Source organism: Poeciliopsis prolifica, unplaced genomic scaffold, assembly GCF_027474105.1.
Source record: "Poeciliopsis prolifica strain line A6 unplaced genomic scaffold, Auburn_PproV2 SCAFFOLD078, whole genome shotgun sequence".
NCBI classification, from domain to species: domain Eukaryota; kingdom Metazoa; phylum Chordata; class Actinopteri; order Cyprinodontiformes; family Poeciliidae; genus Poeciliopsis; species Poeciliopsis prolifica.
In genome coordinates this window covers 256582-271184 of record NW_026562453.1, presented here as the reverse complement: position 1 = coordinate 271184, position 14603 = coordinate 256582, and the positions used below count along the sequence as shown (strand labels likewise).

At 38.8% G+C, this 14603-nt stretch overlaps 1 protein-coding gene across 1 annotated transcript in view; it reads right to left on the bottom strand.

The window, feature by feature from the left end:
* The window catches only part of LOC129352604 (cadherin-23-like), a 125542-nt gene that overhangs the window by 30156 nt on the left and 80783 nt on the right, over positions 1–14603 (bottom strand). The window contains exons 11-13 of the mRNA XM_055021671.1: positions 13708–13896; positions 7008–7157; positions 6168–6326 (exon numbers count right to left, since the gene is read on the bottom strand). Of these exons, the coding sequence (XP_054877646.1) occupies positions 6168–6326; positions 7008–7157; positions 13708–13896 (498 nt within the window). The remainder of the gene's footprint in view (positions 1–6167; positions 6327–7007; positions 7158–13707; positions 13897–14603) is intronic.

Below are 14603 nucleotides of genomic sequence, written 5' to 3'. Positions count from 1 at the left end.
GAGATAATGTTCCTCCTTTGCTCTGATAAATACTGACAATATAGTCAGTACAGATAAGAAGTGCTTTGCATTCATAAACTGAAGATTATTGTGGAAATTAGACAAAAACACAGCATGTTTTCATTCACCGACTGCACAATTCGACAGAAACCTGACAAACACTTCCCACCACTTCTATTGCTGGAACAAATTCAGTCATCTCAATACTGACCAAGATCTACCTGCAGAAACCACAAACGTCACAGTTTCACTTTAACCAGCGGCACAACCTGAAGGATATTCTCTTCATAGCCAGTCAGACGTCGCACCAATTCAGAGTTCAACTTACTGAGGACAAGAAGTGAACAGATTTCTTCCTCCAACTGAAAAGTCCACTAATTAGGAAACAATCCCTGAATGTTACCAGCACACGCAGGTCTGTAAATAGCGCTTTGTCGTGAACAGCCGAGGCAGGGATGACATTTTAATCAAATATTCAAATAACTACACTTTCTTCTTTCTTCCTTTGATGCTCAACAGTAAAGCACCTGAGCTGGAGTGGAGAGATTCTTCAGGTAAGAAGGAAACCAGGTAGCAAAAAATCAGCGTTGAAAACCAAACTAAGCTTATAAGAAGGTTCTGCATGGAAGGTCTCACTATTGTTGATTGCCAATATAGACTCTGCAAACCCCGGGGCCCTCAGGCAGTAACTACAAAAGAGAAATTAGTTCTCAGCTGACCAGTTTGGTTAAATGATGTGTTTCTTTCCATCAGAGAGGTGAAGCCAGCAGGCAAACACCGGGTGCCTGCATGCGTTTGTGTGTGTGTGTGTGTTTGCTGACATCTGAAACGGATCCACATGAACAGAGATGTGTGATATTCTCAGGTTAGTCCAACCGTTTACTGTTCAGAAATAAACTCCACTCTGAGCTGTAGATGAAATCAGAGGACTGGCTGAGTTTTCCAGGCAGCAGCTTAGAGTCTAAACTCAGGTTAAGGTTCAGCTGCAGATTATCCTTCATCTCAGACTGGGCGGCAGGTTAAAGCTGCTCTGCTTTTCTATCCTGTTTGAGTCTGAATTTGAATTGATTGGATGCTAAAATTGTTTTTTTTTTCCTGCAAGAGTTTTAAAAAGTGCACAAAAGGAAACCAATTACTGGCTGTCAAAATGCAGATGACCTGAAGTCCAAGCGCAGAACGGCAAACAGATTCTGTCTCTGTTTTGCACATCTAAACTCGGCCGCAGGGATAACAAACAGAACCACAGTGAAGACGTGCAGCTCCTGACAGTCCGAGTGATGGAGGCCATAGTAACGGCTCGTCAGCTCATCTCTCTCCCTAACTTCTTAGCGGCTCTTATATGCATTTCAAATGTTTTCGGTTCCAGTCTCAAGTTCACGGACATGTGGTAAAGAAAACAGTTTGACTAAAACAGGAATTTTTCTGTTTGTCTCAAATAAAACATCACCTGCTGCAGCTAAATGTTTTATCATTTAAACAAACTTTTGAATGAATGCTTCAAAAAAGCTGCATTCATAGTCCAAAAGATCAGTAACATCTAGAAAGCACTGATTAATTAATTTTACATATTTACAGGAAAAAAACATGGAAATTCTTTAAGTTGAAGTCATAAATGTCCAGATGTGCATTCCCCAAATGTATTACTGATTTTTTTAAAGTGAATTTTCGCCTTTGTTCAGAGAAAATGTACAATTTTATATTTAATACTATTTATCCAAACTGATCAGTGGTGCATATATTTGTATGCGTGTTCATGCCAGACACACGATGCTATGAGACCAGAGTTAAATCTGAACAGCCAGTTGGGTCCAGATCAGCTGCCTGAAGGTAACAGCAGCAGCAGTTTTAGTTTTTTTGACACTTTCGTGTGTTGGATAGCAGGGAGCGCGCTTTTAGCCTCCTCTGTTTCTCTAAAACATTAACCAACAGGTGGGGGGCGCTCAAAGCAAACGCTGTGTGGTGACAAGATTGAACTGCCTGTTTCTATTATCTGCAGACCAGCAGATAAGAGACACAGCAAACCGGCGAGAGATACGAGCTGAACACTTTCTAACAATGACTCCAACAAAGTGGCGAGGATGTCTTCACAGCCACGGCGGCTCCAGAGATAAATTCAGTTCATTATTCCAATCACACAGTCAACTCCTGGAAAACACCTCCTGACTGGAGGAAACCAGAGACGCTTTAAGAGGAAAAGACAAGAAACTATACTTTCTGAATATCCAAAAGAATATTTCTGCTAGAAACCTCATAACCTGATTACCTTTAAAAAACCATCTGACTTGAAAAAACTCCAAATACTTCAGACTTTAGAAGGAAAGTTCAGATGTTCATCTGCTTCCCAGCTCTACTTGAATTAATCTGAATTAATTTATTGCAGAAATAAACATCAACATCCCATAAATAATTCCCAAAACTATTCCCAACACTTCATTTTGACATGTTCATGGTACATCTGTGTTCCACAAATTGTATTAAATTGATCTCTTTCCTAAAAAATCTAAACTTAAAAATTGAACACATTCATTTTGATGAAACTGTTACATAGATTTAAACTTGTTAACATTTTTGGCAAAATTAATTGCATTTTTATTACTTTTTTAAGCTTTTCTGTCACACCTGTAAAAAACGCTGAAGTGACAAATGACAATAAAATTGTTTCTTTTTGCCCACTGGGGTTATTCAAACCTTATTTGTCACTGAATATTTACTGTGATTACATTTTTTCCTGTTTTTCTTCCTTGGCTGTCCAGTCCCTCCCTGAATCCTCTGGTTTCAGAAGATTTGCCTCCTTTCATTTCTTATTAATAGTGTAGCCTCAGCTCTCGCCTCTCTGTTTCACTAATAGATTGCTGATGGTTTTCAGGTATTACAGTCGTTCACCTCATTATAGTGTCCATCTGTCTGCTGGGATGACATTTCATCTACCTCTCTATACCCAAGAGGGACTCCCATAAAGAAAATGTGTTTGTAATATTCATAAAGCCGAGCGTACAGTTTACTCAGCACTGCATTCCTTCTCAAAGTTGTGAAGACGTCGCTTCATACTTCAATTATTTCTTTTATCCATCCGGTGCTGTGTGTTGCACAAACTGTGTGGAGCTGAGACAAAGTGATGAATGCTTTTTCTGCAAGGTCATACATTACTGAGAGGAGGATGCTTCCCTGCTTTATAGACCTTTATAGACACTAATCATAATTTATGTCCGTCATTCATTACTGTAACTTTCTACTCCTGGAAGCTCAGAGTTTTGGTGAGTAATGGGGTTTTTATTGTAGGTGTTATGTGATTGGGTGTTCAGGTCAAAGGTCGGGAGCCAAACAAGATAAATTCATTATTCTGGGTGAGAAATTAATAAAACAGCTCATTGTTCACACACAGCGTGTACGAGGCAGCTCTGTTTAATCAGAGCCAAGGACTGGAATAAACACCAGGCTGTTGATGGATTACATTTATGTAAGTCAACAAATTATTCCCAACAAAGGTAAACAAACACAACTAAAACCTAAAACTGCAAATAAAAAGTAAATGTTAATTTTGTGCAGGAATTAATGAAGAGGTTTTACTCCAGAGACGGATGGCTGTGGATTCAGCCACCATGTGACCTTCAGGCTGATCACACACACCGTTCTGTGTTTAATCCACTTACATGCAGCACACACACATTGTGTCCAGTCAAGACCACATTCATTCTGCCACACCTTCATGTTAATCTGGGATTTTTTTTTTTGGGTAAATGCATCTGTAATAAAAAATAAATAAAAAAAATCTGCTTTTGTTTTAACAAAGCCTGGAAAACTGAAGCAAGATTCAGATGAACACAAACATCCCAAACATCACCACAGCGAAACAGAAGCTAAAGCTACATTTATTAATGATACAAACAAAAAAAATCCAAGATTTTTATTGAAGGCTGAACCTTACATTATTTAATAACCTCAGCCAGAAATACTCATCTTAATAAAAACACATCAAGGACGCATTATTACTGACTAGAGGGAGTAGAAGTAGGGTAGGAATTTATTGTATCATTTATCAATTAAGAATTTTGATTTATTATTGGAATAATAAATTAAAATGAACGGTGTCTAAACCCTTCCCTCCCGAACTGTCTGTATTGTCAGCCCATTTTCTCCACTGTTTATTCAATCAGAGTATAAACAAATATCAATAAATTATTAAATATGATTAAATGCAGTTGCTGTGTGGAACTTAGAGAGACACTTCTTGATGTGACTGGTGTCATAAAGAAGTGGATTACAAATGGAAATATTTTTAAGAGCAGTGTCTGTGTGTTTGGAGTATCAACAATCATGTTGCTTTCTAATAAAGAAGTAATAAATAGTTCTTATAGTGTTATCATTATCATAACAGCACAACAACATATTGTGATGAACCTTTAAGACCTTTTCACGCACCCTGAACTGGAAGTCACCATAATGAGAGCAGAAATTGAGATTCTTTAATTCTATTTACCAGAAACATAAACTACAAGACTTTGTTTTAATCACATATGTGGATCAAGTTTTCAGAAAGTAAAAGTCTTTTTCATCCCTATAGATTAATTTTGATGTCATTAATACATAATATTTTATATAAAAACTGTGATATTGAAATAAAATATAATTTCCTCATTAACCATGTTGGAACTGGATGGATTGTGTAGAACTGAGAATATTGGAGGAATCTGTGAGTTTAATTACAGGTTGGCCGTGGTCCCAGTCACATCGCATCTTCAGGTTCCACCTTGTGGTTTGGAGCCACGAAAGATTCAAACGAAGTACAGATGCAAAGAGCAGCCAGGAGGCTTCGGAAGCACTGAGATCTGATTGTTCCAATTTAAAGACAAATAAGTTGATGCCTAGACTTTTTTCTTGCTAGAAATTGTGCCTGTGTATGCGTGTGCATGCGTGTGCATGCGTGTGTATGCGTGTGTATGCGTGTGTATGCGTGTCTATGCGTTCATGCTGTATTGTCCTTGAAGACATGTTTTACTGATGAAAGACTTTTGAAATGCTGAAAAACTCAGACTGATTGCTGATGATTGCTGGACTCCCGCAACTCTGACACAAGTTCAATATTTATCTGCAATGTGATAAAACTGCTATAAAACTTGTATTTGTATCTATATTCCAGTAATCAAGTTTAATCAAACCAGAAGCATTAACCATGTTTGCAGAAAGCTCGCCTTTCCGCGCCTTGTTTTCTCCCGCAGCAGCAGTGCCGAGGTGACACTTCATGCCAGAGCACAGATCTCACACAAAGTGTCACATCTCATTCTGTTTACAGTCTGCTTGCGCTCGGGTGCCAGCAATCAGGATTCAAAGGCGGGCCACACGCTCCGGCATGGGGCCAACATCAGCAAGACGTATCGGGTATTAGGCCATCCAATCTCCATTTCATGAGCGCCTAGTCTATAAACACTATTGATTTTCACACCATGTTTTTTGGCACTTGTATCTAGTGAATTGTGGATTGTCACAGAAGTGACTGGTAATGAATAATAATGTAGAGTTATGGGGAGATTCTTGGAGATATTTTCCGATACGGTTAAAACATGGCTGCTGCAGCTGCTGCTGCAGCAGCTGCTGCGGATGGAAACTGTGGTTTAAAGATCACTTCACCTGGCAGAAGGAAAGCCAAATAAATAAGGCCTGCAGGGAATAAGCACTGCAGTTTGTCGTTTTATTTACATCTGGAATGTTAGCTCAGTGAAAAAGCTAATTTTAAGGCAAATAGAAATCCAATTTGAAATGTTATTCCTGAAGTACTGTTATGGGCTTCATTTTTGTAAACTGCAAACAAGTTTAAATGTACAACACAAGGATTCAATTTGCAGCTATAAGCAGCAGTTTCAGGGTAATCACCAAAATTCTTTATCCTGCCAAAACAAAGCTCCCTCTGCACAAGCTGACTGGAGAAAACACTACAATGGATTTTCCTTAAATGACTGCAATGAATGCCATTAAGCTAACCACAGCCCAGTACTTTCATCTGAGGCAGTCTTGCTTCAGTCGCCATAAATAATTCCACATACGCCGAAGTCTCAAGGGGACTCAGTCAGAAGTGGAAGACAACTGGAAGACTTTCAGTCCTAATGAAACAAGCAGTGTAAATGTCATGACTAAAAACCACCCAGTGAGTAATTTATAGCATCCAGACTCACCAGGACTTGCAGCAGTGAGGTACCAGGTGGCGTGTTTTCTGGAAGGCTGATGTTGTACAGAGGTTTGCTGAAGATGGGCCGGTTGTCGTTTTCATTGATCAGGTCGATAAAGACGCGTGCGAATCCCACGTGATCCGAAATGGACTCATTGGCATAAAGCTGATGAAACATAGCGAGGAAGAGGAAACAGAACGCATAAAGAACAGGAAGACATAGTGATGTTACAGTGAATCTTTAGATGACATTCAAACACGTTAAGCCTGAACCAAAACGCCCCACCTGCCCTTCACAGTTACCCCCTTAGAGACGGGGTTTCCCACAGGTGTGTGGAGGGCTGAGAAAAATGACCTTTTAGCCTTTAAATGTCAAATCCCCTGAAAAATGTACAAATCTTCTTAATTAGCACATTTTAATAGCTAAACTACCACTGATGTCTATTGATGTGTCTAGTTTGAAGGCTTGACATATGTATTATATATTATCTAAGACTAGAAAAAATAGCAAATATCAAAGGTTTACTAAAAAAGTACAGTTTGCATGATGTCTTTGGATGTAGTTTAGCTAATGGGGATCCAAATAAACTAATTTAATGATGCTGCATCCTTTAATTCCTAACACATCCCCAAGACAATATAAGTATAGTTATCCAAAATGAGATTTTTCCCCATTGAGATCTGATGAGTTTTTAAATTGCTCCTCTATCATCATTCTTCGCATATTAACAAGAATTTCCATTATTTTGCTGCAATGTATTTGTCTGAACTGGAGTCCCACAGCCATAAATATTTTGTAAAAACATAGTAAGACATTTTGCAAAAGCACCCAAGAAGGAAAACTCACTGAGAAGCTGAAGCTCTGAATCTGTTCATAGTCCAGAGGAAGGGCAACCCGGACACGGATGTCGGCACGCCCCTGCACCGCCGTGGGGGAGATGGTGAAGTACCTCGAATTGTTTCCAGTCAGAAACACCTGGAACATACTGTTCACCCCCTTCCAACAGACAGCATAAGAAGGATAGATGACAAAACTGAAGCACAAATAAAAAAGGAGCTCTGAAAGTCAAAGTCTGATGAGCCTATTTCACAGTATATGAAAAAAAAAAACTCTAAAATGAGTCTTTTGAATATTTTTACACTGAAAAACGGTAAACAACTTATCCTACATTTATTGAGAGCAAAATTAACCACTGAACCAAGAGATTGTATGACTGGATGTTTAGTGGAGGTTCTGATTAATGATAATCTAGTGCAAAGACTTCCTTTATTTTGTGTAATATCCCGACATTTAATGATACCCTGTACTCTGACAGGCTTTCCAGGACAACATAATCACAGATCCTCCATGATAAAATAGTTTTCTCCCTCATATTCATCCTTTGGTTGCTGCTGCAAAGCTCAGTCTTAGTTGCATCAGTCAGAAGCAAACAGTTGCAGGGATTCCCAGAGGAGTTCAGCAAACTCCATGTTTCGATTCGTCCCTGTGGGACTGAAATGTCGTATTTCTGGGATCAGCTCCTTGTTCTGCCTCCATTACCAACCGTCTTACTGTGAGTGGTAACAAAACGAAAACCTGGACCATTATCCATCCTCGTTTCTGACACTTTCACTTGTTTAAACCTTTTTAATTATTGCTCCAACAGTAGTTATGAGCAAGCTTTAGTATTTTCTGTAATCATTTCCTTACGTACAATCAATACATGCATTTATTGTCTGAATTAATTCTGCTGCGAAGGCAGGGGACTCCGCTTCCAGTTTGCATATGTTTATTTGCTATTACATTATATATATGTGCTACATAAAAAGACAGAAAAATGTAGGAATACATAACAAATAAACATATAAAACTATCTGCAGCTAAAAGTTATTGTTCAGACTTTATTATTTTTCTCTTGTATATCTAAGTATATTGCCAGGACTATTCATTCTCATTCATTTGTAGATGCAGCATATAATAAACCCTAAAAACTTATCCACAAATGTGTTTGAATTAAGGCTGAGTGAAAGATCACCAAGCAGGCAAAGGCTGTTATAACAGTGAGCTGTAATCATTGTATTTTATGACTTATGAGCAGAAAAAAAGCTTGATGTGAGCATAGATGACAACCATGACTATCTGCCTCAACACAGATACATTTTCCTGCTTTTCTGTTTCCAGCTGACACTGTGCAAGTTGCCAACACAATGTTTATAATATGCAGATTATCTGAACTGGGAAGTCTGTTGGAATTACTATGTGATGAAGTAGTGGGCTGCTGTTTGGAACAAGCTTACAATTTGATCAGTTTACATGAAACTCAAAAAAAGAAAATCATCTTTGTCTTAAGTCTCCTTGCAGAAGAACTTTTACAGAATGAGAGGATCACAAGGAATCTAAACCAATTTGTGGAGTGACATCACAGCACTGAAATAGCTCTGGCTGTCTTCAGGTAAGAAACCTTCGCCAAAGCGCTCCTGTGTTTGATATATAAAGCTGCAGGGCAGCCAATCACACAGTCATTGTGGCGAACGGAGGGAGACGAGTGGAGTGGTCGGTTGGCATTATGCTGACAGTTCAAATAGCCCCCTTGTTTTTGTTTTCAGCTCTGGGAGAACCATTGTAGCTGATGGCTCCTATTTAAAAGACCATCCAATATGCAGGGATGTCACCTCAAACTGCCCATAAACGTAATTGCCCGTCCATTTGCTACTGCCTCTAGAAGCCCCCAATAAAAGCATCCTGTCAGACACGACTGCCACAAAGTTCAATGACAAGTTCTGGCAGGAAAAGTTTTCAAGATGCCAGCCGAGCAGAAAGGATCACACACGGAGCGAGAAGTAACAGTGAGACAGAGAGAAATTAAATGTCTCTCTGTATTTTCTCACACTTAGAAAACGTGAGATTACAGCACAGGTGTACCGAGTTGAGAATGACTTTGTTGGGAATTACCTGGAGGTTTAAAGTCAATAACAGCTACTAAATGTGTTAGAAAATAAAATCACATAGTTTTAGTTCCTTATGAACAATCAACAGTGAGCAGACAAGTTTCAAGTTTTAAATCTACATCACTAAGTGTTTTGCCACTGGGCAACAGGCCTTTGGTAACTGGAAGAGCTGCAGAGATCCACAGCTGACATGCAAGACTCTCCAGACAGAGCAAAGCAAAGACATTAATGGAAGAGATGAAAGGACAAAACCACTGCTGCAGAAATACATGCAAGTTCCTATTTACAGTTTGCCACAAACCAAGAAGAGGACGCCGATCATCAATGCAGATCACATCGTTTTCAGGACATCACCTTCACAACCAGCAGGTAAATGACAGCATGTGTCTTAACATGTCATCCCTGCTCAGATCAGGCTGAGGACCAAAGAAAAAGTCTGGTGTAGTTTTGGTGAAGTGACTCACATCAGTTCCTCCAATTGCTGAAGCGTTCCTACTGCATTGACTCTTATCCTTAGGTCTAAAACAAGCAGCTTAAATCCAACTTTTCATGCTCTGACCAGGTTTTTCAATACGACAGTCTCTTTTGGACTGCCGGACTCGTGAGAGCAAACCTGAAATCCTGCCAGCGTAAACACAAGCCGATCCAGCCGGCGGTCAACTGAAAGCTGGTCGAACAAAAATCGTTTTTCTTTTTTCATTTCTTCCTGTCCTTCTATTTTCCCCCAAAGCAGATGTGTTTCACCTTTCCACTTTGGCTCACTTTCAGTCTCACTCATAACATTACTGTCAAATTGCTGAGTAGCTCTGAACAAAATGAGTCTCAGGTCACTTTGGTCTGACTGTTGGAAATGGAGTTGCAGGGAATTGCGGACAATCTGCATCAACTTTAACCTATTCTAATTTCCGCGTACATCATCTGACCCAATTTTTACATCGGATCGGATGCTGAAATGGATCCAGCGCGTTTTGGGTCTTAGCCAAAAGCTTCAGGTAGGACTTAATGTCGCTGTGGCTGGAATCTCTAATGCCACATTTCTGATCATGGATCTGCTATTTCTTAGTTTGGGGCTTTGGTTTCCTGCAGGACGACAAGCCTAAACAAACAACTGAAGCTACAATATGATGGTTTACCACAGGGTGACCAACTCAGGTCTGCAGTCACTGGTCTCCTCAGTGTTTTGAGTTTGCCTATAGAGTGGATTAAAATCCAGGTAGTACCTCCTTAGCCTCCTTAGCATATTGTTAAGTTCAACAGAAGTCTAAAGAAATCAGGGTCAAATCTAAACTTTGCATAGATAAAGATTTTGACTACACTGCTTTAGATCAAAGCATGTTTATGAGTTAATGGTGCAGTTAAAGTCCAGTTAAAGTGGTGCAGTTAAAGTGCAAGCAGCTTAGAACCTGAAGGTTGATGTTCACAGATTCTCTATCTACGTGAGCAAAGCTGATAGAAGCAAACCCAACAGACACTAAGTCATAATGTCTTAGTGTCTGTATTTATACAGAAAATTGTGCTTCATCTTTCAGGTATGTACCGGTAAAAAATATTAAAAACCATGCATCCGTTTCCCTTCTATTTTACAATTATGCATTTTTTGTGCTGGATTGTCACATGAAACACATTCCAGTTTGTGGTTATAATCAGTGGCAGTTATCGCATGAATGGCGCCCTGGGCGAGACTCTCCTCCTGCTGCCCCCCAACCAATTAAAATAAGAAAATGAGATTCTGAAATGGATAAATTGCGGTGCAGTTTCGTTAAAAAACAGGTTTCTATCCTCAGCAGCAAGCAAGGGACCCCTACTGAACACACACAGGTACCACTGACTGCAAATGCCTGTAAACCAACAGGAAACTCCATCAAAGCACAACTGACATGTCATTTAATCTGGTGCTTGTGTTCCCTCCTTTATGATGCCACTCTGGGCGACTGCCAAATGACCTGTATCATTATGTCCTCTGATTACAATTTTACAATTCAGATGGATGTTTAATAATGTTTACGTCAAAGCAAGTATCGCTAACTACTAGTTTATAGAGCTAATTAAAACATTTTAAAAGTAAGAAACATCAATTTCCTTGCAAAGTTTTGATTACATTTTTACATTTTTCATAGATAAATCATCCTGAACTGTTTCAACATGCCAATTGATCAGAGATGTTAATTTTTCAGTGTCAAGTGATTCAATCTGATTGTGATTTTTGATTCAGACACACATTTTCTATTCAAACAATCGACAGATAGTTCAAATGATGTTCCATACTGCAACTTAAATCGCCAGCATTAGGGTAACTTAGCTGCCTGGCTTGTTGTACAATAGAAAATATATATGAAATGATTTTTCATAATACATGCAGTGGCTGAGTGGACATATGATATGCAAATAGGAGTAGCATAGACATACAACCAAAATTTAAATTTAATTTTTCAGCATTTTAATCGATTTCCCATCACTAGAAACTGTGATTGCCTATAATTTTTTTTTTCTGTACCTCTATTACTGACAAGTTTGACCAAAGCCTGGGAAAGAGTTGAGAATCACCACAGTTTGTGTAGAATATATGCAAATCAACAGAGCCGCCTCTTATCACATGCAAAACGTCTTGATCATCACCAGCCCTACATGCAGCCACACTTGCTGTATTTTTGTCTCTGCTTGAAAGAGCCACACAGACATAAACACAACTTCATTTGAATGGATAAACAGACCTGGCTCTAAATACTTCCACTATCTTCCCTCCTCGTGTTTTCTCTTCCTTTCTCTCCCTCTTTCACCTCATTTCACCAATAATTCAGACTTCTAACTTTCCTCTGTTGCAGGTGACTTTCTGTTAAATCATCTCAGGTTTTCTTGTCCTCCCTTCTTCTCTCCTCTGCTCTCCACGTGTCTCCACCTATTTCTCTATCCACTTGACTTGCAGTTATCTGTCAAATTCCACCCTGGCAGCTGCTGTGCCTGAATCAATCAGAGTTGACTAGCTTTCGGCTTATCTCCACCCGTGGTGATTGATTTTCCTCGTTAGGTATAATTTGATGCTCTATCCCATCTCTTCCAGAGCAAATTAAATTGTAGTTGAGTGCAATGCGCTGATGTGAGCGAGCACGTGTATGTGAGAGAGGAGCAGGGAAAGAGAGAGACCGAGTAGCAAAGCAGACGTGAAAACAGTTTTCTCTGTACAAATTAGTGTCTAAAGGTTACTGCATATGGTGGAAAGTATACTGATAATGTTAGATCACAATGCTAATGCTAACTAGCAATTAAGAAATAGCACTTTTTAATTTATATTAAGGAATTACTGGCTTACAACAAGCTCTTATATATTGCTGAAAAGTTACTTGTAAGTTAGTTTAGTCTTTTTTCAAGTGCACTAAGACATTTGCACAATATGAGTCCGATAAGTTATTTTTCTGTTGTGTTGTGTATATTCTACACAACACAACATGAGGCTCGGCTGCTTTGCATATTAACAGATCAGATATCAGTTTTTTTTTTTAAAGACACATATCTATTCAACTTACATAAAGATACAGACAAAATACTGGCAAACTGATGAGTTCTTCTTGAGACCAAATTGAAGGGAATACCAGTTAACCTCCCAAAACTCTGGAACATTCGGGTCAAGCAGCAGAACCATTAGCTTAAGAAAAGTAGCAATCCCCCTAATTTCTTTAATTCTGAAACAAATTAAGAATTAAATCAAAGTATATGTTTTGGAGTTTCCTGCTCAAGGTCCAAAACAAAAAAGTAGTATGTTAAAACATTGTTTTAAAGAGTTATTCAATAAGTTTGAAAACTGTGCTTGCAAGTACTTAAAATAACACGGCATTAAAAGTTTAAAGAATGTACAAGTATGTCTTCAGAAACAGGAAAGGGCCACTGAGCTTCTGGCGTTTTCAGAAGAAAGGCAAGAATTACACAATTTACAAAAAAATTCAGTAAAGAAAATTAGGACAAAAATCCAACATATCAATGTAAGAGACTTATTGCCCGTCAATATAAATCCTTAATGTCACTCACTATGAATGTTGGCTATTGTTGCCAAGCCTGGCGATACCAGTAATAAGACGTAGGAGCAATTAGTTTTTTACATGAGGCAAATTTAATTTGACTAGATTTTTCCAAATATAATTTAGAAAGTAACTCTTGTATTTATTCAGGTTATGCTTTTAAAACACTTTATGTACAGAAATAAACATCCATGTAGTTTGCATTATGAAGGATAATGCAAACTATTTCCCTTTCCCAAAACTGGCTGGGAGGAAAAACAGACTCATAAGCCAACAATAATATTTGAAGAAATTTTCTGCAGTTATCTGCTACTTCAGTTAAATTATACTTAAATTAGATGAATAGATTTTGAAACAGTTAAAATGTTGAGGTGCCATTAGAGTTGATTACAGACAAGTTTGTCTGATTCATGAAAGTAATCTGTTTCAGTATAACAAAAAGCAAAAAATAAAAACAGTTTTTTTGTCTTGTCTTTGTGTCTGCAGGCACTTTTCAGCAAAATAATTCCTTCATTTAAAGGTCCATGCATGAGACATTTGGCTAGAAGAGCCAGCGCCCTGACAGAGCACCTAAACATGTCATGATGCTGGAGGAAGCGATTCGCTCACCTCGTCTTTATCTTCCACCTGGATGAAGAGCGGCAGAGCAAAGCCCACTTGGGCCAGTTCAGTGATGCGAACCCGGTATTCGGAGCTGTTGAACTTTGGGGCGTTGTCATTCTTGTCAATTAACAGGATGGTGAAGGTGGTCATCACTGTCGCGTCTGACGGACTGCGATCATCCTTCAACTCCGTGGCCTTACAGAGAGCAACAAAAGAGTGGCAAAAAAGAAAAACAGAAAAGGTATAAAAGAAATTTGATTGGACTTCAAATGTCATTCTCTATAAGAGCGGTCAGCACGCAATCTCACGAGATATTTACAGCTGTTTATTTACTGGATCAAAAGGTGAACAGGTGACCTCCAAGCAATCATAGAAATTGCCTCAAACTGAGGCCAGAAGAGCACATTTAGTCTGATTCAAGAGGGAAAAAGTCCCTCTGAGAGGACAAAACACAAATCCCTGTTTCTGGCTGCTTCAATACTGGTCATGTAATGTCTCCAAAAAAAAGGAAAATCCTGGAAAATCGGTGTGAGGTGCCGTCTTTTATTGATAAAGAAAGGTCACAGTGAGTGGCAGAGTGGGCACCAGCAGCATGCTCATATCTGGATAATCAAAGTAGCTTAGCCTCCAACTCTCCTGAATCGTTTGACCTTCACCTCTGCCTGTTCGCTGCTATCTAAGCTGCCTGAAGTTGAGAAATTAGTTGTATTACTATGGCACAGAATAATCAATACCAGCAGCATGTAAGAAGGCAGAAGCATAGGGAAGCAGGGAAAATTTAGCAGGAAAAAAATCCATATCTTATAAATACCTTTTTGGTCTACATTTTCTCTTTTTCACAATGTTTACACTGGCTACTTTCTTGTTTGTAATTATTGATTTTAATTAAAAAGACAGACCGA